The 25,903-nt window shown below is 40.2% G+C and overlaps 1 protein-coding gene across 1 annotated transcript in view; it reads right to left on the bottom strand.

Moving 5' to 3' along the window:
* The window catches only part of SLC8A1 (solute carrier family 8 member A1), a 467,813-nt gene that overhangs the window by 42,642 nt on the left and 399,268 nt on the right, over positions 1 to 25,903 (bottom strand). The window contains exon 9 of the mRNA XM_007945027.2: positions 9,383 to 9,658. Coding sequence (XP_007943218.1) covers positions 9,383 to 9,658 — 276 coding nt within the window. The remainder of the gene's footprint in view (positions 1 to 9,382; positions 9,659 to 25,903) is intronic.

Genomic DNA, 25,903 nt, shown 5'->3' with positions numbered 1-25,903 from the left:
GCTGGTTCTGACTTATGTGTTTCAGAATGCAACTGCACTTCATAGGGTTTTTATGGCTATAACCTTTCAGGAGCAGATTGCCAAGGGCTTTCTTCTGAGACACCTGTAGGTGTGTTTGAACTGCCACACTTTCGGTTAGTAGTTAAGTGCTTACCAATCAATTTGTGTCACCCAGGGACTCCAGTTAGAAGTTAGAGTTCCTAATTCAGTTCCAGAGCTCTTGTCACTGCAGTATAGTGATCAGCCAGGATGTTTGAAAAGCAGTCTGATTGAACCAATTCACACTAACATGTAAATGACTAATTTATGTATTTATTTATATACACATTACATGAACAAACACACACAATTCCATTAGTTATGTGCTACCTAGGCATTATTCTATGTGCCAGGGAATATATATACATATATGAAGATTTCTGCTCCCATGAGGCTTACATTTCAGTGAGAAGAGTTAGATAACAATAGCATCCAAAAACAAAAATCTAGAAAGTGACAAGTATTCTGCATAGAATAGGATGATACAATATAGAAGAACTGGTTGACTTCACTTTGGGTTGTTAGGAAAGGGCTCTTTGAAGAAGTGACATTTAAGATGAGACATAATGAAAGAGAAAGGGTCAGTCTTGTGAAAATGAGAGGGGAAACTTTTAGATACCTAACACAGACCCTGAGAAAGCAATAAACTCAGTGTATAGGAGATGCAAAAAAAAAAAAAAAAAAAAGTTAGTGAGACTTAAAAACAAACAAACAAACAAACAACAACAATAAAAACAATAGGTAAAGATGAGAATAGAATGGAAACCTAACCAAAACAAACCCACTGCCATCAAGTTGACTCTGACTCAAAGCAAACTTTTAAGATACAGTAGAAATGTCCATAGGGTTTCCAAGGCTGTAAATCTTTATGGAAGCACACTGCCTCATCTTTCTCCCATGGAGTAGGTGATGGGTTGGAACCACTGACATTTTGGTTGTCAGTCTAATGTCTTAACCACTGTACCACCAGAACTCCTGAATGGAAACCTAGGCAGGGGAAAATCACATAGTTTCTTTGTAAGCTAGAGTGATGATTTTGGAGTTTATCCTAAGTGAAATAGGAGGCCATTGGAAGGTTGTAAGCAGTAACGTAATGTTTGATTTACATCTTAAAATGATCTCTAGCTGATTTTGGGAAAATGATTACAGAGGGTAAGAGTAGAAGCAGGGAGAAAGAACAGCTGCTTAGACTAGGATGGTGGTAGTGGAGATGGATCTAAGTGGGCCCGATCAAGATATGCTTTAGAGGAAAAGTCTGCAGGACTATTAAATGCATTGAATGTGACATGAGAAAAAAAGGAAAAGGAATCAAGTATACTTGTGTAGATGATGATACTATTTACAGAGAAAGGAAAGATCTGGAAAGAATAGGTTTGGCTGAAGGATAAAAATTTAAGGCATAGTGGAAATCAACAGTTTTGTTTTAGAAACGATAATTTTGAGCTGCAAATTGCACATCCAGCAGTAACATAGAGTAATCTAGGTGTTGCAAATGGTTAAGCACTTGGCTACTAACTGAAATGTTGGTGTTTGTGACTCACCCATAGATGCCTCAGAATCTACTTCTAAAGGTTACAGCCTTGAAAAGCCTATGGAGCATAGTTCTACTCTGAAACACATAGGGTCATCATGAATCAAAATCAATTTGAGGACAACATGTTTTGGGGGTGGGGAGGAGACAATAAGTCTGGAAAAAGACATTTTGGTAATCATTGGCATATAGATAGCATTTAAGCCATGGAGACAGACATGTTGGCCTAGGAAGTGAGCAGGGACCAAGAAGAGAAGGTTGGGAACCAGGCTTTCACTCCTGTGAGCATTTAGAGGTGGAAAGACACTGCTCAGGAAGCCTCCTTTTCTTCAGACAGGTAGTCTGGAGAACTGTGCTTCAGGACAAAAGAAGGCCATGAAATGACAGGATGATCTATAGGCTTTTGTAGGCAGACCTAAGGAACTCTGCATGAGAAAGACCTGGCCATCTGCTCCCCTAAAGATTACAGTCTAGAAAACCCCATGGGGCAGTTCTACTCTGTCACATGAGGATGTTATGAGTCGAAATAGACTAGATGGCACCTAATAACAACAGGCACACCTGAGATTGATGGGGGAGTAAAGGCTCTATTGCCTTTCTGCTAATAGATTAGAGTGAGGTTTGATACTGAATGGTATGAGGACAAAGCTCTCTTTCTGACAGGTTTGAAGAAGAGTAAAAAATATTTTTAATGAGTTATGAAGATAAATAGTACTGCTTTGAGGCAGGAAGAATGGCAGGGGAAGGCTTTTAATGTTTGTTTAGCAATCAGAATCTAAGAGTCCTACCTAAAAAGAGACAGCAGTATATCCTTGAATAGCCAGGAGTCCTTCTCTTTCAGGAAAAATGGCAAGAAATCAGTTTTGAGAAAAAGTTGGGCCCCAGGGCCAGTGCCCAGGAGTGGAGGCTGTGTATGAAGTGGACTTATTTTGTGTATTCTTCTGCCTGTAATTACTAGGCTTTGAAGTGTGGAACAATAGTGTCATTCTTTTTCATTTTTTTTTTTTTTTTTTAAAGAGTCAGGGGATATAATAAAATACTTCTACGAATCAGCAGGGTTGGAGAATAAAGTAAAAAATGTATGCTCATTCAGCATCTTGTTCAATTTCCACTGCTCTGTTTTGGGGGGTGTCTGTTTATATAGATACGATGATCTGAAATCACCAGTGAATATATTGTTTGGAGATGATGCTGCACAATTAATATTGCAGCAAATTACAGGAATTCTCCCAATAAAAGAGCAAAGGAAAATGTTTCCCAGTGGGAAGACTTTATGGCAGCATAGGGAAACCATTCTGACAACTAATGATTCTATGGTATTCTCCCTAAGCACTTTTTCTTAGGTCTTGTTGTCTCTACTTGAGTTCTGAGCTCATTTTAAGTGGCAGAATAAGCAGCTCCTCTAAATAAACACCAAGGTTTACTGTAATCCACAATTTCTTTTGCAAAAAAAAAAAAAAAATTATCACATGGTTGCTACATTTCTCAAAAGAGTTCATTAAAGATGGGTAGACAGGCCAAATGATCAGGTATATCTAGGCAAAAGGGAATATACCCACAAACATACAAGATTGGCAGATGATATTTGTATATACATATTTGTATATGCCGTAAGAACATCCATAAAAATAGAACTAGCAGTGGGCAAAGTTATGATTACTTCTGAGCCATGGTCAACCACCCTGATGGAGATAATTGTTGGACCTGTGGGCTCAGGACCATGGTCTTAAAAACTTGTAAGTGGACATCTAGATGCAATAATTAGTCTCTCCCTTTCTGGAGCAAAGAAGAATGAAGAAAACTAAAGACACATGGAAACAATTAGTCCAAGGGATTAGTGGACCATGCCAACCTCAACCTATTTAAGCATGAGACCAGAAGAACTAGGTGGTGCCCAGCTACCACTGCCAACCACTCTGAAAGGGAATGATGCAGGAGATCCAGGATAGAGTGGGGGAAAAATGTGGAACAAAGCTCAAAATCATGGTGGAGACCAGGCTGGTCTTATGGAGCCTGGTGAAACCCCTGAGACCATGGGCCCTTGTTAGTCTTCAGGCCTATAATTGAGCTCATTCCCATGGCTTCCAGCCAAACAACAGACAAGCATATAGGGTGAACATTTGTACTGGGTAGATACACTCCTTGGTATGATTGATCGTGGGAAAACAGAAGGGTGGTATTTGTACAGAAAGATAAGTTAGGGGCCAGAAATTTATGGCAAAGAGGGACACAGGAAGAGGTAACCACAGGGAGAAAGTAGGAAGAGATCTGTTACATTGTGGGGACAGCAGTCGATGTCATGGAACAAAATCTGTATGAACTGGTTTTTACAGAATGAATTTGCTCTGTATACTTTCACCCACATCAGAATAAAAATGAAAAAAAAAAGAGTTAATTAATACAAGAGATAACACATATCCATTTTGTAAGACTGGCATATAGAAAATGGAGCCAGTTTGAAGTATTGGAATGAGGAGTTAGGGAATATATATATTTTTTTTTTTTTCAGGAATAAGGATTTGATGTAGCAAGAGCATTTTTTTTTTTTTATTCTTTTGAAAACAAGAGATGAGTTTGATAGGACAAACTGTTGATGTTCTAGAAAGGTAAGCTGATTTTGAGTAACTGTCATGTTGTTGTTGTGCTTGTTGTTAGGTACCGTCGAGTCATCTCTGACTCATAGTGACCCTATGCACAACAGAATGAAACACTGCCCAATCCTGTGCCAGCCTCACGATCCTTGCTATACCTGACTCCATTGTTGCAGCCACTGTGTCAATCTATCTTGTTGAGAGCCTTCCCCTTCTTCATTGACCTTCCACTTTACCGAGCATGATATCCTTCTCCAGGGAATGGTACCTCCTGACAACATGACAAAAGTAGGTGAGACACAGTCTGTCCATTCTCACTTCCAAGGAGCATTCTGGCTGCACTTCCAGGAGAGATCTGTGAGTCCTTTTAGTTAGTTCATGGTACTCTTAGTGTTCTTTCCCAACACCACAACTCAAAAGCATCAATTCTCTTCAGTCTTCCTTATTCATTGTCCAGCTGTCACATGCATAAGAGGTGATTGAAAGTACCATGGCTTGGGATAGGTGCATCTTAGTCTTTGAGGAGACATCTTTGATCTTCAGCACTTGAAAAAAAGCTTTTGCTGCAGATTTGCCCAGTACATTGAAATGGGTCTTTTGCAGCAGATTTGCCCAGTACAATACATCATTTGATGTCTTGATTGCTGCTTTCACTGGTGTTGACTGTAGAACCAAGTAATATGAAGTCCTTGACAACTTCAATCTTTTCTCCATCCATCATGGAGCTGTTTATTGGACCAATTGTGAGGATTTTTGTTTTCTTTATGTTGAGGTGTAATCTGTACTGCAGACTGTAGTCTTTCATCTCAGTCAGTAAGTGCTTCAAGTCATTCTCATTTTCAGCAAGCAAAGTTGTGTCATCTGTGTATCACAGGTTGTTAATGAGTCTTCCTCCAATCCTGATGCCATGTTCTTCTTCATATAATCAAGCTTCTTGGATTCTTTGCTCAGCATACAAATGAATAAGTATTGTGAAAGGATACCATCCTGAAGCACTCCCATCCTGATTTTAAACCATGCAATATCCCATTGTACTGTTTGAATGACAGTCTCCTGATCTATGTACGGGTTCCTCATGAGTACTGTCAAGTGTTCTGGAATTCCCATTCTTCCCAATGTTATCAATAATTTGTTATGATCCATGCAATCAAATGCTTTTGCCTAGTCAATAAAACTTGAGTAAACATCTTTCTGGTATTCTTTGCTGTCAGCTAAGATCCATTTGACATTAGCAGTGATATCCATAGCTCCATGTCCACTTCTGAATCCAGCTTGCATTTTTGGAAGGTCTCTGTCAATATACTGCTGCAACCATTTTTTAATTATCTTCAGTTAAGATTTTACTTGCATGTGATATTAACGATATTGCGATAATTTCCACATTCTGTGGGATCACCTTTGTTTGGAATGGTTACAAATATGGATCTCTTCAAGTCAGTTGGCCAGGTAGCTGTCTTCCAAATCTCTAAGCATACCTGAGTGAGTGCCTCCAGTGTGGTCTTCGTTGGGTAAAACATCTCAATGGGTATTCTGTCAATTCTTGGAGGCTTGTTTTTGGTCAATTCTTTCAGTGAAGCCTTGACTTCTTCCTTAAATACTATTAGTACTTGATCATATGCCACCTCCTGAAATGGAAGAACATCGACCAATTCTTTTTGGTATCGTGACTGTGTGTATTCCTTCCATCTTCTTTTAATGTTTCCTGCATCATTCAATATATTGCTCATAGAATCTTTCAATATTGCAACTTGAGGCTTAAATCTTTTTCTTCACTTCTTTCCACTTGAGAAATGCTGAGTGTGTTCTTCCCTTTTGGTTTTCTAACTATAGGTCTTTGCACATTTCATTATAATAATTGACTTTGTCTTCTTGAGCTGCTCTTTGAAGTCTTCTGTTTAGCTCTTTTATCTTGTCATTTCTTCCATTTGCTTTAGCTACTCTCCACTCTAGGGCAAGTTTCAGAATCTCTGACACCGATTTTGGTCTGTTCTTCCTTTCTTATCTTGTTAATGACCTCTTGCTTTCTTCATGGATGATGTTCTTGATGTCATCCCAAAATTCCTCTGGTTTTTGGTTATTGGTGTTCAATGCATCAAATCTATTCCATAGATGGTCTCTAAATTCAGGACATATTTTGGCTCTCATGGATTTGTTTTAATTATCCTCAACATCAACTTGAAATTGCATATGAGTACTTGATGGTCTGTTCCACAATCAGCTCCTGGCCTTGTTTTGGCTGAAGATATTGAACTTCTCCATCAACTTGCCACATATGTAATCAGTTTGATTCCTGTGTATTCCATCCAGTAATGTCCACGTGAATAGCTGCTGTTTGTGCTGTATTTGCAATGAAATACAAGTATTTGCAATGAATAAGTCATTGGTCTTGCAAAATTCTATCATGTGATCTCCAGTGTTATTTCTATCACCAAGGCTATATTTTCCAACTACTGGTGACTCTTCTTTGTTTCCAACTTTTGTATTCTGGTCACCAATGATAATCAGTGCATCTTGATTGCATGTTCGGTCAATTTCAGACTGCAGAAGTTGGTAGAAATCTTCAATTTTCTCATCTTTGGCTTTGGTGGTTGGTACATAGATTGGAATAATAGTAGTATTAACTGGTCTTCCTTGTAGACAGAAGGATAGTATCCTATCACTGACAGTATTGTACTTCAGGACAAATCTTCAAATAGTTTTTGTGATGACAAATGCCACACCATTCCTCCTCAAACTGTCATTCCTGGCATAGTAGATCATATGGTTGTCTGATTCAAAATGGCCAACACCAGTGCATTTCATCACACTAATGCCTAGGATATTGATCTTTATGTGTTCCACTTCATTTTTGACAACTTCCAGTTTTCTGAGATTCATACTTTGTACATTTCATGTTCCAATTATTAGTGGATATTTGCAGCTGTTTCTACTCATTTTGAGTTGTGCCATATCAGCCAATGATGGTCCTGAAAGCTTTACTCCATCCATATCATTAAAGTTGTCTACTCTGAGGAGGCAGCTCTTCCCCAGTCAAATTTTGAGTGCCTTCCAATCTGTTGGGCTCATCTCCCAGCACTACATTGGACACTGTTTCAGGGTTATTCATAAAGTTTTCCAGTAATATATTATACAGTGTTTCACTGCTATCCATAAGGTCTTCACTGGCCAATTCTTTGAGAAGTAGATGGCCTCTTTTTTCTTTCAAGTCTGTCCCAGTCTGGAAGCTCCAATGAAATTTGTCCACCATGGGTAACCTTGCTGGCATATTGCAACACTGGTAACATAGCTTTCAGTCACAAAAACATGCAAGCCACCACAGGATGACAAACTGACAGACAAGTTTATCTCCTTTAGTTGTTCCTAACTGCTCTACTCACTTCCCCACCTATCTGGGGTCCAGCCTTATATAAAGCCATCCCTAAAGTCCCGAGCTATGCACCCACCTACTGGTCCAGACCTGGCCTTAAATAAAGTGACCCCAGAAGTCCTGAGCCCTGAGTGCAACATAACCAAAAAACCAAACCAAACTCACTGCTGATGAGTTGGATCCAACTCATAGAACCCTTCCCTGGGTTTCCGAGGCAGTATCACTACGGAAGTAGATTGCCCAACCTTCCTTCCAAGGAGTGGCTGGTGAGTTTGAACTGCCAGCCTTCTGGTTAGCAGTCAAATGCCTTAGGCACTACGCCACCAGAGCTCCAGAGCACGACACAAGATAACTAATTTTGCCTTTATTATCATCATATGTATATATTCTTCTCCAGGGTTAAATCCATGGCCAGCTTATGTGCTAACTTAGGCATTATTTGATGCAGTGACATAAGCCTTGGGGGAAGTGGATCTCATAACATATTTTCCCATTATTACCTCAAATAGAAGCAGTGGGCTACCATGTTGACTTGTTCCTTTGGCTGTATGTGTACTTTCTAAATGAAGTAATTTAAGATGATAATATTTTAAGATTTTCCTCCTGCTTGGTAAATTTCTGGAAAAAAAAAATTAAATATTAATGACTAAATGTGGAACTGCTAGAATATAACTAGGGTAGAGAGGGAATCTGCTGTTCTCTGAGGTCCAACAGTCAACTAGAAGGCTTTGAATAGCCCTGCTCAGTAAGATGTAAGCAAGATTACTATCCCCTAGTTTTCCTATTAACTCAGTTGGACACCAAAATAAAAATGCCAACTAATGCCAAGGAGTACATACAGAACTTCAGTTACAATAAACTCTGGACTCATCCATGAGCTTACCACACATATATTTTGGCCCTACACTAATTCCATAGCTTGGGATGGGTCCAGGCATTTAAATTTCTTAAAAGCTCCAGGTAATTCTTTTTCTCCAAATTTGAACATTACTGATGTCAATGTTATTTTGTGACAGAAATCTGAATAAACATGCACTACAGTTGCAGCTCAGAGGAAAATACTCAGCTTATAAGGAATGTATAGATGGTTGTCCATAAAATTATACACTTGGCCTGCTCACTATTGTCAGGGTTACTTTCCCCTGCTTTGATCATTGTCTATTTCTACCTATGTACTCATTAATATCTGCATCAAGAGACTATGTATCAGGTCTTCAGTAAGTATGCTATCTCAGTTTTCCAATGAGTACAGACATTCATGGAAATCATCCAAATCTTAACTGAATATTTAAAGCACAGACATTTTGTTCTTGAAGATGATTCTGTGATATTTTTCTTTTCTTTTCTTTTGCTTTGTTTTGTTTTTGAAAGTGCTAACTTTAATGGGGGGAGCTCTGGTGGTATAGTGCCTAAGGCATTTGACTGCTAACCAGAAGGCTGGCGGTTCAAACCCACTAGCCACTCCTTGGAAGGAAGATGGGACAATCTACTTACATAGTGATACTGCCTCGGAAACCCAAGGAGGGGTTGCTATGAGTCAAGTCCAACTTGATGGCACATAACAACAACAACTTTAATGGGAAGCTGATGAAGTAACTTAACCACGAAACCAATCTGTCCTCTCCATGCAGGGACTGGACAAGCTCTGAGGATGCTTTTTTTCCTATCTTCATGATGATACCAACCAGCTCACTAACCCTGAGAAGTGCAGTGATGATTTTCTGGCAATGATATTAATTACATCTCGGCATTCTCATCCTGCAAAGACCTGGTTTGCTATCACAGCCCTTGAAATGGTAGGAAAGAAAGGTAAATGAGCTAATTGGGGAGCTGCATATGAATGCATTCCTCTACCTGGCACTGAAGTTCCAAGTGCGACGAACACCACTGCAGTCACGGAATCTTTCAGGCCAATGGTGCAGCCGAAGTGGGAAGCCAGGTCCCCAATGAAAGCTGTTAGTAGGCCAATCATGAGGATGGATACAATGAAACATGCCCAGCCATTCCAGTATTCTGTTGGGGGGACGAAGGCAAAGAGGACCTTCCAGAACACAGTCAGAAAGTGCATCACATAATCGAAACAGGAGGGCAGCTTCTCCTCCCCACATTCGTCATCATCATCATCTTCCCCTGGAGAGATAAGAATGAAACATATTTCATCACAACTTATGTTATCAGGGTCTTCCTCTTTCCCAGTCCCTCCTTCCCAGATATTGTTAGGTTCCAAAGACCAAATAGTTACGTGAAACTTGGTGTTATGTTAAAGTGGAGGATGGCCATATCATCTCAATCCCTCACTTGTACAGTAAATATCCCTCTGGACACCTTTGAGGTCACCTGCCACTGCCACCTCCCCCTCCCCCATATCACCTCAGGAGAATTCAAGCCTCCCCAGTGCCTGCAGGTGAGGGCTGCTCAGTCTTCTAGAGCAAGGGTGGCTGAAGTGCCACCCCCTTACCCATCCCTGAGATTCTCTCCCCCTCTTGCCCTCATTGTATTTTCTGCATAGGTGGTCCTGGCTCATCCATTCACTGAACCTGAAACACGCTTGGTGGCTCTGTTGGGAGCAGTGGGCTCCCTGGCCATGGGTAGGATCTGAATGTTGCAGGAGAGGGGTCAGCTGCCCACTGGATCCCCTCACTGGCTCCTCAGCCAAGAATCTTCTGGCTCATGGTGGGTGGCTCATTGTTCCCCTCCACACCCATAGCCCCATGACAATTGACAATCCAGAGCTTCCTCTGAGACTGTGACAGCCAAGTCCAGCCTCTGCCCTTGACCTTAAATTACAGCTATCAATGGCTACTCACTGCTGACCCTACCCTGGCCAAGGTAGCCTGCCTTGTCCTCACTGTGCGTACCCAGGAGGGAGTATCAAAGAAATATAAGGGGCTACATAGGTGCCAGTCAGCTGGAATGGGGTCCTGTGGGTGCTGGGTACATGAGTGCCCCATTTCAGGGCTCCTTCTGACCATGGTCCAGACCTTCCCTGCTGCCCCTTGGAGCTGGGAGTTGGGCCAGACCCTGGGGTCCCATTTCCTCCCTGGCCCTAAGAGTGGCCCACCTTCAAGACATTGGCTGCCACTATGCAGGCCTCAGCCCCTTGGTCACCTAGAACACTCTGGGCAGTGTCACATCTCTGCTCTGACCAGTATCCCAGTAACTTGGGGAGATCACTTCCCCCCTCCCCTCTGTGGCAGTGAAATACTATGCAATATGAGCTTCCTTTCTACATGCACAGGGAGTCTGCCAGTCAGGGACCCCATCTGGGATCTTGGCATTCATTACTACCAGATGTGTGTCATTAGTGCACAAAACAATTGGATAGTAGATGTTTTAATATTGTCTTAAATGCAAAATGGCGGATAATGAGAAAATTGATAAGTGAAGAGTAGGTGTATTAATGCATTTGTTGGCCATTTCAGAAAGAAAATTTCTCCTTGAAGATTGTTCATTCCTTCCAACCTCATCACCAGGGATTTACTTTACATCATTCAATTAACATGGCTGGAAGCAGGTGTGGGTGTCAAATCTGTTTATGTTACCTGAGATTGCCAGCAAGGAGCAAATTCATATGAAATTTTTGAGATGCTGTACAGTGAACCTTTCTGGGGTAGATCATTACTGGGAAACTCTTATAGCAGAGAAGCTTTGAGCAAAAAGTGCCTCTCACAAAAAAAAAAAAAAAGAAGAGAGCAGTGTCTGGATTTATCACCTGTCACCTTTACAGGGGACAGAGAAGTGGCAATAGTCTGCTCTTCAAGGAGCATGGTCAGAATTATTCAATAAGCTCTGGGGATCTGTGGAGAAAGTAGCCTCACCTTTGAGGCTTTGGAAGGTCTCCAGTAAATTGTTGGGAGGAAGTTGGAGACTTCCTTAGTAGGGAACTTGCAGTCAGGTCAGCTGGTTGAAAAGTATATGACTCATTAGATTGGAGAGAACATTGTTGACAGTTTCTGACTTCTCATTAGTGCTTACACTGTATGTATTTCATGTTTCTAACATCACCCTTGGAGTCTCTGGGTGGTATAAATTATTAAGACACTTGGCTGACAACCAAAAGATTGGAGGCTCGAGGTGCCTTGGAAGAAAGCCCTGATGATCTGGTTCCAAAAAAATCAGCCATAGAAAACCCTATGGAGCACAGTTCTCCTCTGAGACACATAAGATTGCCATGAGTTGGAGATGACTCAAGGGCAACTGGTTTTACTGGCAATACCAAGCTTGTCTGACAGTAGAATATGCTTCTTAATAAAAGCCCCACTTTGGAAGTCCCCTATGTCATGCTATTTATGTGATGGAATTGTTGCTCAGTGTTTGCATTACTCCTTTTTTCTTGTTTTCCCTTAGTTATCTCTGGTCTTCCCTTCTTTCACTTTTCTTCCCCTTTCTCTTTCACTCTACACTTGAGCTCCACATAGAACTCAGTGTAAGAACTGGAACTGTCAGGGCAGATGTGAGAGAGGGAGGAAGAGGAAGTGGAGAACGATGCCAATTCTCCCCCTCCTTCCTTTCCTCCCCTGATCTGTACTCCAAAGAGGATGCACACACTCACGGAAGCTCAGCAGCACACACTGGGGTTCAGAAAAACACACTAGACTGTTGAGTCACATTTCTTTGAATCGGATCCTTTTTCATTTCTATCTTTGTAGACATTTTATAATTTCATAGGGCACATGATTAAAACAGTTTGAAGGCTACTGCACTTGTAATCATTCACAGAAACACAGAAGATGCTGCCTCTGAGTCTGTACAAAATTACTTAATTTCAGGTGTCTAAGTCTCATATTTTGAACATGAACAAGGAAACAAATAATGAGCTTCTCAAAATAAGTGACATTTATAAATTGAGAGTAGATATTATATTTGTCTTCAAGATGGAAATAATAACACCTTTCCCATGAGGGATATGCAGGGGAATAATTAGATCATCTCTTCAAAGTGTTTGAGGATATTTCAAGGTAATGATAGTTATTATTATTTCCCTACTTAGGATTGTTACTGTGTTTTCCTGTCATTATTTAATTGCTTAGCCAACATGCTGGGTCCAAAGGTTACATGATAGGCTTTTAAACATAAAATTTAATATTCCTCTGTAGAATTAACTTCAAGACCTGTCTCTTTGTGTGTGTGTGTGAGCATGCATGCATGTGTGTGTGTTAAAGAGATAGAGAGATAGAGCAACTGAGATAGGGCAAGAGCAAGAGCGAGAGAGTAAGACATACATACAGAGAACTGCCACTCCTCCTGTGGGCTCCTTGCATTAAAGCAACCCTCAGTGTTTTTAATGCTTAAGTCTGGAAGCAGGCCCATTTGTTTTATCGTATTTGAAAGTAGAAATGGCTTCCCAAAACCTTTTCCCTGACATCTTGATGTTCTTTATAAATTATAATGTCCAACTCAGATGCTATTTAAATATTAAAAAATGACTACTGATTGTCATGCATGATGCCCAATTACCCTATCTTGGGGAAAGACAGAGAAATATTGTGTTCATCCATCACCTTCTGGGCTATAGTTAAAAGTCTGTTCATTTGGAAGAGCAGTGGAACAATAAAATGAAAAAAAATCTAGGAGCATCATTTATGTTAAGGCAAAGATGACAGTATCTAATGGTTCTGTCTGTGTGCACCCCTCAAACCCCTGCCCCTCAGGGTCATGGGTTACATAACTCTTTTGAGAATCTTCTCTGCATTAGCAAAGAAACAGGTTTGTGGGTTTGCTTTTACAGAATCCTGAGAAAATTCTTCTTAACTCAGAATCCTTCTTTTCAGCTTTATGGATTCTACTAATGGAAGGACAACAAACAAGCTACAGTATATTCAATTTATCCCTTCCATGGCCTTGTAAATGGCCTCCTTGATATATGTTGGACTTCCTAAAAATAATTACAAAACAGCCAAATCATTATAATCACAGATACTGGAGACTGATATTACTTCAACTATTGATAGAACAGTAATTGCAAATATCCTGCTCTAGAACATGATAACAAGGGCCTCATCAGCACAATCCCTGGGCTTGGTAGCTTCAGAAAACATGTCTTATTAAGTAAGACAAGAGTCCCTGTGTGGTGCAAATGGTCAACACCCACTGCTGCACCAAAGAAGAAGCTTCTAGGCTGCTGTGGACACAGGTCAGAGGACTTAAGTCAGCTTCTATATCTCTAACAGCCTCAATTCCTCATCTGCCAGATGAGTTCTCTAACTCTCACATCACAGGGCTGTTGTGAGGACCAGAAGAGGAAATGCTGAAGTCCTTTGTGCAACTGTAAATGCCATAAATACAGATGTCCATATTCTATCATTGTTACTTGTCAGAGGGAGGCGGTAAATCAATGTGACCTGAACATCCTAATTTCACTGAAAATATACTCTGCTGAATGAGCCATTGTCACTACACTTTCCCTGAGCCAGTGATTTTAAGAAAGAATGGAAGAAAGGAAAAGAGGGAGGGAACAGGGTAGGGTTTCTATTTAGTGATAGGCATGAAGCTAAATTCTTTCACATAGCTTATCTTACTTAACCCTTAAGAAAAATCCTCTGAGCTAGGTATTATTAATCCCATTGTACACAAGAAAGACTTGAAGTTCAGAGAATTTAGTGACTTTCCAAAATAATCACACAATTGGTAATTGGCTAAGTTGGGATTTAATTTAACAGCCCTAGAAACATTTTACTATACATGATGCCTTGTTGAAACAACTTGAGTTTAGAATCTATCTCAGTTTGATTCAGTTTTACTCTGAGAATCCTCTATTGCCTAATGCTATGTAAATGCAATAGTACCTTTCTTTTAGAATGTGAAAATACTCATGTATCATCTTGTATTTTATTTTCTAAATACAGTGATACATTTGGGGGCAGTATTTAAAAAAATATATTGTGGTATATATATATATATATATATATATGTAAAAAATGTTTGCCATTTCAACAGTCTTCACATGTCATATACCATTCAGGACATTAATTATTTCATAATGTAGTTCAACCACTACCAAATATGTATATATATATTCCCCCCCCATATCCCCCAGAGTCAGCCATAGGATCTTTCCCCAAGCTCTTGGGGATAAACTAAACACAGAAATAGGACAATAAGTTAAAGAGAGGACATTATATTCTCTAAATTGTGACAACTTCGTTATTTCTACTTCTAATTACTAAAGGTTACCCATTAACTTGTGAATCAAATGTTCTGGTTTGTGTATTAGCTCTCTGCTCTAGAATTTGGAAAACTGGCATATATCACCACAAGTCTGTAATGTATAGCAGTTTGAGGAATGTATTCTGCTCCTTGTTCAACTGAGGAAGTATCTGATTTTCAATTCATTTCAGGTATTTAACTATATCTCGTCCTTTTTAAATTTTATCCTCAAAATATACAATCAATGAGAATGATGAGAAGTCTTTCCAGGAGTTGACAAGATGGATATAGAACAGATGAGGCCAACCATACTGCCATCCATATGATGTTTTTAACCAAATGAGGGGCTCTAGCACCCTCAGCAACTTATCAAAATGTCAGCAGTTCGAACTCATCAGTTGCTTGCAGGAAAAAGATGTGGCAGTCTGCTTCCCTAAGATTTACAGCCTTGGAAACCCTATGGGGCAGCTCTCCTCTGTCTTGTATGGTAACTATGGTAGTGGTTGAACTACATACATTCGTTAGAAAAACTCTATGGAGTGCAGTTATACTTTTAACACAGAATTGACTCAATGGTAACTGGCTATGTTGTGTGTTTTCGTTTGAAGGGCTAGTGTGAGGTGATGTGTAACAGTACTGAGAAGGGACCCAAGAAGGCAACTCACTCTGTGAATAACTCACAACTTGTCTGGGACAAATGAACCACTGGGTGAAATTTTCCACAAAGATGAGAATGCTTAGCACTTACGGCCATTATGGACCTTGCTAGGAAGTTTAATGCAGCACAAGAAATATCCAATGTGACAGAAATATTTCTCAGCAAATGTAACCATTGTCAAAATGAAAAAGGGATTCCCTAAGAAGTTAAGCTCCACGGAAGTTTGATTATTAGCAAATTAATCTGTTTTAAGCTGAAAACTGACTGCTTAGCTTCTCTCCCTCTTTTTCGTAAGAATTCTTCTATGTGAACAGAGTGCTCCCAAATGACCACAGGTTAACATAATTAGTTGTGTGTGTTTTTACACCAAGCCTTGTGATTTCAAAATAACACATAAAGTTCATAGTATCCTCTTACTCTTTATTAATTGTAGGATTAACAGAATTGTGGACCCTACAATAGAGAAACACATTCCCTGCAGACTGGGCATCTAAGAAAGAAAAATGCAATAAGTAGAGCTGATACCCAGACAAGTGTAGAAGCCTTGTGCTAGTTAAGGTTGTTTAGTTACAGTGGATAGAATATGGACACACCAAGCTCGAAGACTGGCCTGAGGGCCCTGATGATACTTTGCAAATAGCAGCAGCTGCTTCTAAATTAGCCTCCTGGAGTGCTGGAAGCTGAGCCTTGGAGGAACTGTTTGGACAGAGATAAATGTAATTTTCAACAAAAGTCATAGTGTAGTGTCCTAAGAAAATGTTAAAATTTGTATAATTTCTATAAAAACTCATCCAAATTCCCTCATGATGCTGCTGTGATTGTTACATGAATTCAGGCTCACACACTCAGTTCTGAATTTCCTGTTATTATTAGCTGTTGTGGAGTCAGCCCCTGCTCATAGCCACCTCAGGTGGTACCTAGTGGAACTACTTCTTAGGATTTTCTTAGTACATACATATGTCTCAGTCTTAATCCTCCTGGCAACCTGGCAAAAAAGTTATTTTCTCTATTTTAAAGATAATGAAATCGAGGCTCATAGAGTTTAAGTGATGTGCTTATGAGATCAGAAATTCTTTCTACCACCTTACTACAATTATTAGGAGATCTGGTGGCATAGTACCTAAGGCATTTGACTGCTAACCAGAAGGCTGGCGGTTCAAACCCACCAGGCACTCCTCGGAAGGAAGATTGGGCAATCTACTTCCATAGTGATACCACCTCGGAAACCCAAGGAGGGGTCTTGACCCATTTACTTCCATAGAGAAAAATCTCTGTGGTTTTCCCAGCAAAAATCCATTGTCATAAAAATCTAAGTTCATTAAGCATTGTTTTATGAAAAGTGTAATTGGGGAATAAGCATCCTCTTCCAGATAACTTTTTGTATATGCTATGATATACAAAATAGTGAATTACTCCTTCAGGGAATGAGTGGCTAGCTCTATTTCCTTTATTCTTCTGACAGAATCTGATGTCCAATTTTTTAAATCTTTGGACAAATGTTCTATTAGTGTCTTGTTGTGGGATTCTTCTCATTTTGGTGACAGACACCCACCTGCTTAAGTAGTAAACAGAAAGGACACTAGATCTTCAACAATAACAACTGAACAGCTGTGCCTGTTTTTTGATCTCAGGATCACTTGAAGAAACTTGATTCTGATCATGGAATTTGTGAGTTGATTTGCTGGCAAAGTGGATATGCAAGTTTAGAATCTAAGATTCCATTCCTTGACTTTGTATGCACAATGTAAAGTGATTTCTACCACCTTTCTACCACTGTTTGGACAGAGCTAAATGTAATTTTCAACAAAAGTCATAGTGTAGTGTCCTAGTGTGGTCTCCTTCTCTGCTTGACTGGTTCTGCTCAGTTGTGACTTTCAGTGAGATCCCAGTTTTTATGTGTTGAATTAAAAAACAAACAAACAAACAAACTCACTGCCATTGAGTTGACTCCGACTCATAGTGATCCCTCCTTGGGCTTCCAAGGCGGTATCTCTATGGAAGTAGATTGCCCAGTCTTCCTTCTGAGGAGTGGCTGATGGGTTTGAACTTCAAGTCTTCTGGTTAGCAGTCCCCAAAAATATGTCATTGTAAATCCCAATTTCTATCCCTGTGTTTATAATCCCACTTGGGAATCAGCTTTCTTTGCTATGTTAATGATGCAGAATTAGTGTAGGGTATATCTTGACTTATTCTTTTTTGAGATGTAAAGTAGATAAAACAAGCAAGCTAGGAAGCAGAGATGGGGTAAAGTAAATGCCAAAACACATGGAGATCTCCAAGGAACAGGAAGCAGAAACTGAAGGGAAAAAGATCTTCTTCTAGAGCCAACAGAGAGAAAAAGCCTTATCCTAGAGCCATTGATCTGAATTCAGACTTATAGCCTCTTAAACTATGATAAAATAAACTTCTGATTGTTAAAGCCATCCACTTATGGTATCTCTGTTATGGCAGCACTAGGGAGCTAAGACATTAAATAAAAGGGTCTTTACTCACAGCGAGGAGGCAAACATAATTTTCTAGTTCTGGGGCACCTCGTGAATTCTCTTTGTGCCTCAGTTTCTCCTCTTGGAAAACGATAGCCATGACTAATTTTCCCTTTGGTGCTTTTGGAAAGATGAATGAGATTTGTAAGAATTATCTGCTTAAATATTGTGGTAGTTAAATTTGTATGTCAACTTGGGTGGGCCTGGTTGAGTGGCTGGGCAGCTGGTGGTACTTATTCCCCATGAAGAGACTGGCAATCAGCTCCATGATGGGATCTACCACAAACAGCTGAGTAGCTGCCTTTGGGATGTGGTCTGCTTCCTGTATATAAGGAGAAGCCTTGGGGATAGTCTCTAGCTTATGGCACACTTGGTGCCTGCATGTAGCCATGTCATTGCTCAGCAGCCTGCAATGCTCTGCCGACCTTGGGACTTACAATGGACTTAAATTAATGGCCTGCCATGTGGTTTGGTAACATCGGGACTGTGCCTTTTTACTTGTCAACCTTGGGCTTGTCAGCCTTGGCAGCCAGAAGCTGTCTGAGAAGAAAAGCCTCTAGCTCCAGTAGGCCAGAAGCAGAAGGCAGAGCTGGACCCTGATGTTGAGGGGCTTTCACCCAGCCCCTAGAGCCTGGCACTTTGAACTTGGACTTAAAGCCTCCAAGCTGTAAGAGAATAAACTCCTGTTGTTAAGGCCATCCCATTTGTGGTATATTTCTGTCAGAGTGGCACTAGGTAACCAGAACAGATATAGTTCCTTGAGTTTTGAGGGGAGGATTAGTTTGCTGGTAGAACTCAGATACAGCAGCTTCCTGCCCTCAATACTCATGAATGCTTTTACAGAGTAGGCTGGCTGACATATATGTTGACAATCTCATTTGTCTGTCTGCAAATGGCTTTTTATTCTCTCTAAAATAATCTCCCTGAATTGAACTCTGATGATGGTTTTCTTCAGTACAAACAACCTTAAAAATAGATATCTCCTTTCCTTTCACCGTCAATGAGTCTGTGTCCTGTCAACTTTATTTCTCTAAGGCTTGGTGCAAGCTATTAAGGTCTAAACTCTAAAAAATATTTCAAGTTACTGTTCTGTACCACAAGCCTAAGTTGAACCTATAACTTGGACCTATTTTTCCAGTAAATGTTCAAAGGGATTGAAGGGGTTGAGGGAATGACTTTATTTATTCAATAATTTTTTTTTTTTTAAATAATTATGTGTCAAGAGCAATTCTAGGCATTAGAAATACAGACAAATAAGATTCCAGATCTCACAGAATTTCTTTTCTGGGAGGTAATCACATAGACAAATGAACAAATATGATGATTTCAGATATGAAGGCAATGAAGTCCAGTAATATGACTAAGAGAGAAAGCCTCATCCTAGAGCCAGTGGGTGTTGAGGACTCTCTCTGAGGAAAATCAAACCATGTGCAACTGGAGTCAACTATGACTCATAGTGACATGTGTGTCAGAGCAGAATTGTGCTCCATAGAGTTTTCAATGGCTGATTTTTCAGAAATAGATCACCTGGCCTTTCTTCCAAGGTGCTGTGGGTAGACTGAACCTCCAACATTTTGGTGTAACTCTTTGTACCAGAGTCTCCAACCCTCTGAGGAAGTGACCTGAATGATGAGGAAAAGGCAGCCTTCCATGCAGAGGAAACCGCTTGTGCACAGACTCTGAGGCAAGAGTGAGTGAAAGAAAAATAAGCCTGTGGGTGACAGACATTAAGCTCTGGGAGGCACAAGTGTGCCAAGGTGGACAGAGGACCAGCCTTTGAATGAGACCATTCACAAGTATGAATCCCAACTTCTGTTTCCCCATCTTGTAAATTCATTCATTAATACCTATCGCACAGGGCTGCTGAGAGGCTTCTGTAAACTCAAAACAACTATTCACCAATGGCTAAGCCATGCACTCATTCACTGCTGCTGAGGTGTTGGCCCATGGAAGCTTCAATCATTGCTTTGACTTATCTTAAAGCATCACACCCTTAGGAAATCCATAGGTAACATCAGAGGGCAGACACGGAATGTCTCAGTATTAAGGTCAAATGAGAAAGAAAAAAAGGTGTACTGTCTAATGTCAGATTACGCAATAATGAAGGTAAGCATGGGCTAACTTGTGCTTACTGACTAATCTGTAGGAAACAATTTCACATTTTTTCACCACATCAAAGATTCTGCTTCTAGGTATGGCTGGCATCTGTTTCCCTCCCAAACTCACAGTACCTTCTTACAGAACCAGAGTCTTTTCAAATTTACAGTCCCTGACAGGGATGGTGTATCTATCTAGTAAGCAAGTTAGACATGAGCTTGCTTGTGCTAATTTACTAATATGTAGTGAATAGTTTCGCGAGCTCTGATAGCATAGTGCCTAAGGCATCTGACTGCTAACCAGAAGGCTGGCAGCTCAAACCCACCAGCCACTCCTTGGAAAGAAGGTTGGGCAATCTACTTCCATACTGATTTGTTGTTATGTGCCTTCGAGTCAGACCTGACTCATAACAACCCCTCCTTGGGTTTCCCAGGCGGTGTCACTAGGGAAGTAGATTGCCCAACCTTCCTTCTGAGGAGTGGCTGGTGAGTTTGAACCACCAGCCTTCTGGTTAGCAGTCAAGTGCCTTAGGCACTACACTACCAGAGCTCCCTCCATAGTGATATTGCCTGGGAAACCCAAGGAGGGGTTGCTGTGAGTTGGGTCCAACTTGAGGGCACATAACAACAGTGAATAGTTTCACACAGGTTTCCACAATTATTTTGTATAGATTAGTAAGCAAGCACAAGTGAGCCCCTACTTACCTTGCTTACTGGGTACTCTGCCCCTAGCAATGTTGTATGGTATAGCAAATCACAGAGCAAGAGCTTTGGGTTCTAAAACAGGCTATGGGTGACCTTTGCAAACCAAACCAAACTCACTGCCAATGAGTTAATTCTGACCCATAGCAACCCACATTGGGTTTCTGAGGGCTGTAAATCTTTATTGAAATAGATCGCCCCATCTTCCTTCCATGGAGTGGCTGGTGGGTTTGAACCATAGACCTTCTGGTTAGCAGCCAAATGCCTTATCCACTATGCCACCAGAGCTCCTTTTGTGTGATCTTGGAGGAGACTTTTTCCCTCTCTGACTCAATTTCTTATCTAGGAAAAAAAAAGTGATTGGAACAGTTGATCATTAAGCTCCTTTCCAGCTTCATGCTGAACTTGATCTAAGGATGCTTTAGCAGGACCAAGACACAATACTCAGCCAGATATGCCAAAACCAGGCAGGGGAGATGCATGGGATGGTGGGGTGTCAAAACCTATGGGCTCAAGCAAGTGGCTTTTGATTGAGGGTGATGAGATGACAAGGCTTTTATCAAGAGAGCAGGCTGTGAGCAGCAAGAACTAATGTTCCAAGTCACTTTTATGAGACTCCTGTCTGACTATGGGGTGTGTGTATGTGTGTGTGTCTGAGGGGTTGCTATGTTTTCTCCTTCCACCTTTTTGGATTATGCTGAAATGTTTTTCCATTGGAAATAATCTACAATGGCTCTTGCCTGAGGATGAAAAGCCTTCACCATGCCACGCACACTGATATATAAGCAACAACTAAAACTGTATTCACATCACAGCAGCCTGATGCTGACAAAAGAGCTACGGGATCCAGTGATGGCTCATTGTTTGCAGTGCTGAGCTGCTGCCTCTCCAGACAAAAGCTCCATTAGAGATGTGACTTTGGGTTTACAAATAAGAGAGCTGAATCATTCTGGAGCCCTTCAGTACAGCATTTTCCTTAAGATTTTGTAATAAGCAATTGAAGAGAAAAGCAGCCTAAGAAGCAAATATTCTTTTCAGAAATATCAGCTAAAGAACATGCAGGGGCTAGAAAATAATTGCTTTTTTTCTCCTGCCCTCTGGTACTTCCAGCTCTATGTAGCTGGTCTGCTTTTTTCTGAAACTGGAGTTGAAGCCAGCTGAGTCAACATTGTATTGAGGTACCACTAACATTGCCAAGAGGATAGATACCCTCAATTTACTTTCCCTACCTGCCACTCCTCGGAAGGAAGGTTGGGCAATCCTACTTCCGTAGTGATACTGCCTCGGAAACCCAAGGAGGAGTCGCTATGAGTTGGGGCCGACTCGACGGCAAACAACAACAACAATAACAACCTTCCAGTATGGCCCAGAATATCTTGCAGAAATTCTCTGGAAAAAATTTCTTACCTATGCTTTTTGTTTTATGATCCTTTCTCAGTTAGGATCATAATTATTAGCTAAATATCAGTAAAATTCCACTATAAAAATTGGCAGAAAAATGTCACTTTGAATGAATTTGTTTATCTAATTTGCACACAAATAAATACATTTTATGTGTACTAACATGGCTAGGTGTGTTTGCATGTCGTGAATATGTATTATATATGTCTTTAACTTTTTTGAAACATAGCATATGTGTGTATGAGAGTATATGCACATTCACATAGATATTTCTACACAGACATGGCAGAATGAGGTAATGAAAATAGCCTTTTAACCCAGTCATATGTGGATTGGAAAACACTGATTCACATATAGATCAATTCATTCTTTACTTAACTGCCAGACACTATCCCAGGTGAAGGAGAAATAGTGGTGAACAAGCCAGATTTGCTGTTTGTTTTTCTTTTTCTAATTTAGATTTTTCTGCTCCTAGGAGGACTTGAGGAATTATGCACCTATGAACAGAGCACTAGGTATTTAAAGATAAAATAGAACAAAAAAAATTTCTGAAGAAAGCAGAAAGAAAAGATGCTTTCAGATACCTGAGTTGAGTGAATTTTGAATGGTTGGGCAAAAAACTGATTAAGTTTTTTGACAGCCAAAGCAAATAAGAAAACATTCCATTATATAGTCATTGTTTTCTAATCACAGAGATGATAAACTTAATTTCCTAGGAAAACAAAATCTCTTTTATTTAAACTAAACTAAAGAAGGAATTTATCTTAAAGTATAGTGAGTGACATCATGAATAATAACGGTAAGATTTTACAAAAGATAAAATAATACTTTTCAAATGTTAAATTTTAAAGTTAAGAATTAAAATTATAGCTAAACTATAACCCAGTGGAGGTGTTTTTGAAAGAGGCTCTGATAAGAAGTTAAAGAAGTTTAACTTTTTGATGTCTAATTCAAAGTAAGGAAGAGCATCTACTGAATTTGCTTAATATGGCTATTAGACAGTTTGTCTTAAGGACCAGATGTCTTAAATGAGTTTTGGACAAGTTTGTGTACTTATCCAAATTAACTCACATGCACACTAAGGCAGATATTCCATCTTGATTAAAGTTGGTGCACTAAATTTCAAATAGCAGTACCACAGAAAGTGAGCTGGCATTCTACTGCTGAAAATGACATTTTGTTTAGGGGTAGTATTTCCATGTCCCAAAAACAACATATAGACATCATCTAGTCCAATCCCCTTATTTCAAAAGTGAGGCTAGAAGACTTGTCTGTTGTTGTTGTTGTTAGGTGCTGTCGAGTCAGACCCGACTCATAGCGACCCCTCCTTGGGTTTCCGAGGTGGTATCACTACGGAAGTAGATTGCTCAACCTTCCTTCCAAGAAGTGGCTCGTGGTTTTGAACTTCCAGACTTCTGGTTAGCAGTCGAGTGCCTCAGACACTATGCTACCAGAGCTAGAGCCACACAAATAGTTGGTGGCTCTTTAGCCAGTTGGACTCATGTCTCCAGAGATACCCAGGATACTAACATGAAATATTTTAAAGTTAAATGCTTATTTGTCATCCATGTTACATGTACCCTTTATCACCAAGAATGTTGAGTATTTCTGCTGTGTGTTGAAAAACGAAACAAGTACTAAGTTACATGGCAGCAGGTTTGTTCATGTTTTTTTAGAGTTTAAAGTATTTGCTCTTCAAACTTTATCCCTATTAGTTCTGACATCTCAGTGATTATAAGCAAGAAAAATTTATCTAAATAACTAATAATGGAATAGGAAAAGGCCAGGAGTTTGGAGAAAAAGCTGGACATTGATTCTGTTTTCTTTCAGAAGAACTGACATAATTTGTAGCAAACAGATACATAAATAAAATTCCAAGATCACTAAACAATTTTTAACTCACTCTGGTTTCCTCGTGACCAGGATTAAACCTGGAATTCTTGGGAAATTCAGGGACTGATCTTGTCAATGTTTAGTTCTATTATTTCTGGTCACTCTGCATCTGTCCAAGATGACTTCCTCACTCTTTTCCAAATCCCTAACATCACCATGTGTACCTGAGAGTACAGGACTCATCAGCTTCACTCTTTTTGTCCTACACTAACTGATCTGAAATCTGGATACCTGAGACTTAACGTTTAAGGAGGAACCACTGGGTTGAGTAGAACACTTACTGGTTGTGGATTCACAAAGATAGACTTTCATATCTAGCTAGTCACTTGTCGGTTGTGTGTCCTTGAACCAGTTTTGTAACCTCCCTGGGCTTCAGGATTCTTAATTATAAACTTATAATGAGAATATTTACTTCAGAGTATTGCTGTTGAGAAAGAAAGAATTTACACAAAGCATTGGCTATGTAGTAGGCAGGCAACAAATGATAACATTATGTAAGCAAAATCTACCCACTGCCATCAAGTCAATTCCAACTCACAGTGACCCTTTAGGAGAGAGTAGAATTGCCCCATAGGGTTTCCATGGCTTCTTCATGGAAGCAGACTGCCTCATCTTTCTTCCATAGAACAGCTGACATTTTGTTTGACAGCTGAATGGTTTAGCCACTCTGCCGCCAGAGCTCTCTACAAACCTCCCAAATTTCAAAATTGCATGTAATCTTTGAACTCAGTTAGTATAAGCCTCTTGCTTTATTGATGATGAAACCAAGATTGAGAAAGTTTACTTTGCCAAGGTTATACAGTTGTTAGGAGACAGAATCAAGACTACAAACAAAGATTTTGTTGTTGTTGTTGCTGCCACTTTTGAGTGTTCCTTCAGTATGAGGATGGCAACAGAAATTATGTCCAAAGTACATGGCAAAGTCTATGGCAAAAGTAATAGGATCTCAGAAAAATCCTTACTGGCAGATATTTAAAATTATCAGGTAGACAAGAGGGCAGTGAGATGCTTTTCTTGAAAGAACATCTCAAATTCCAAGGCAGGAGAAGCTATGGATGCACAAAGGCAAAAAAAAAAAAAAAAAAAAAAACTTCCCTTCATTCATTAGGGAGTTGAATGGTATCCCCTCTAAGGAACTATGGTAGTTACATTTGTGTGTCAACTTGGCTGAGCCTGGTTGAGTGGCTGGGCAGCTGGTGGTAGTTATTTCCCATGATGAGACTGGCAATCAATTCCATGGTGGGCTCTACCACAAGCAGCTGAGTAGCTGCTTTAGAAATGAGGTCTGCTTCCTGTATAAGCAGCAGCTTTCGGAATGGTCTCTAGCTTATGGCATGCTTGATCCCTGCATGTAGATGAGTTGTTGTTCAGCAGCCTGCCATGCTCTGCCAACCTTGGGACTTTCAGTGGACTTGAATCAATGGCTCGCCATGTGGTTTGGTAACATTGGGACTGTCCCTTATTACTTGTCAACCTTGGGCTTGTCAGCCTCAGCAGCCAGCATCTGAGTGAAGAAAAGCCTTCCGCTTCAGTGGGCCAGGAGCAGAAGGCAGAATGGAAGCCCAAGGTTGAGGGGCTTTAACCCAGCCCCTTGAGCCTGGCACTTTGAACTCAGACTTAAAGCTTTCAAACTGTAAGAGAATAAACTCCTGTTTGTTAAAGCCATCCCATTTGTGCTCTATTCCTGTTAGAGTGTCACTAGGTAACCAAAAGAGGAACCATGAACTAGAATGTAAGGAGGCTTTACAAACACTAAGGGAAAAACATCTCCAAATTTCCAGCTGCTCCTCACGTGTAAAATGAACAAACACATACCATATAAGGTGCACATGTATATGAGTTGGTGTGTATATATGTGTGTATCTATGTGTATCTTGTGGGAGCTCTGGTGGCATAGTGCCTAAGGCACTTGACTGCTAACCAGAAGGCTGGCGGTTCAAACCCACCAGCCACTCCTCGGAAGGAAGGTTGATCAATCTACTTCCATAGTGATACC

The sequence above is a fragment of the Orycteropus afer genome, unplaced genomic scaffold, assembly GCF_000298275.1.
Source record: "Orycteropus afer afer isolate SDZICR_OR568_19922 unplaced genomic scaffold, OryAfe1.0 scaffold00131, whole genome shotgun sequence".
In the NCBI taxonomy this organism is placed as follows: Eukaryota; Metazoa; Chordata; class Mammalia; order Tubulidentata; family Orycteropodidae; genus Orycteropus; species Orycteropus afer.
This window is presented reverse-complemented; position numbering and strand designations above follow the sequence as displayed.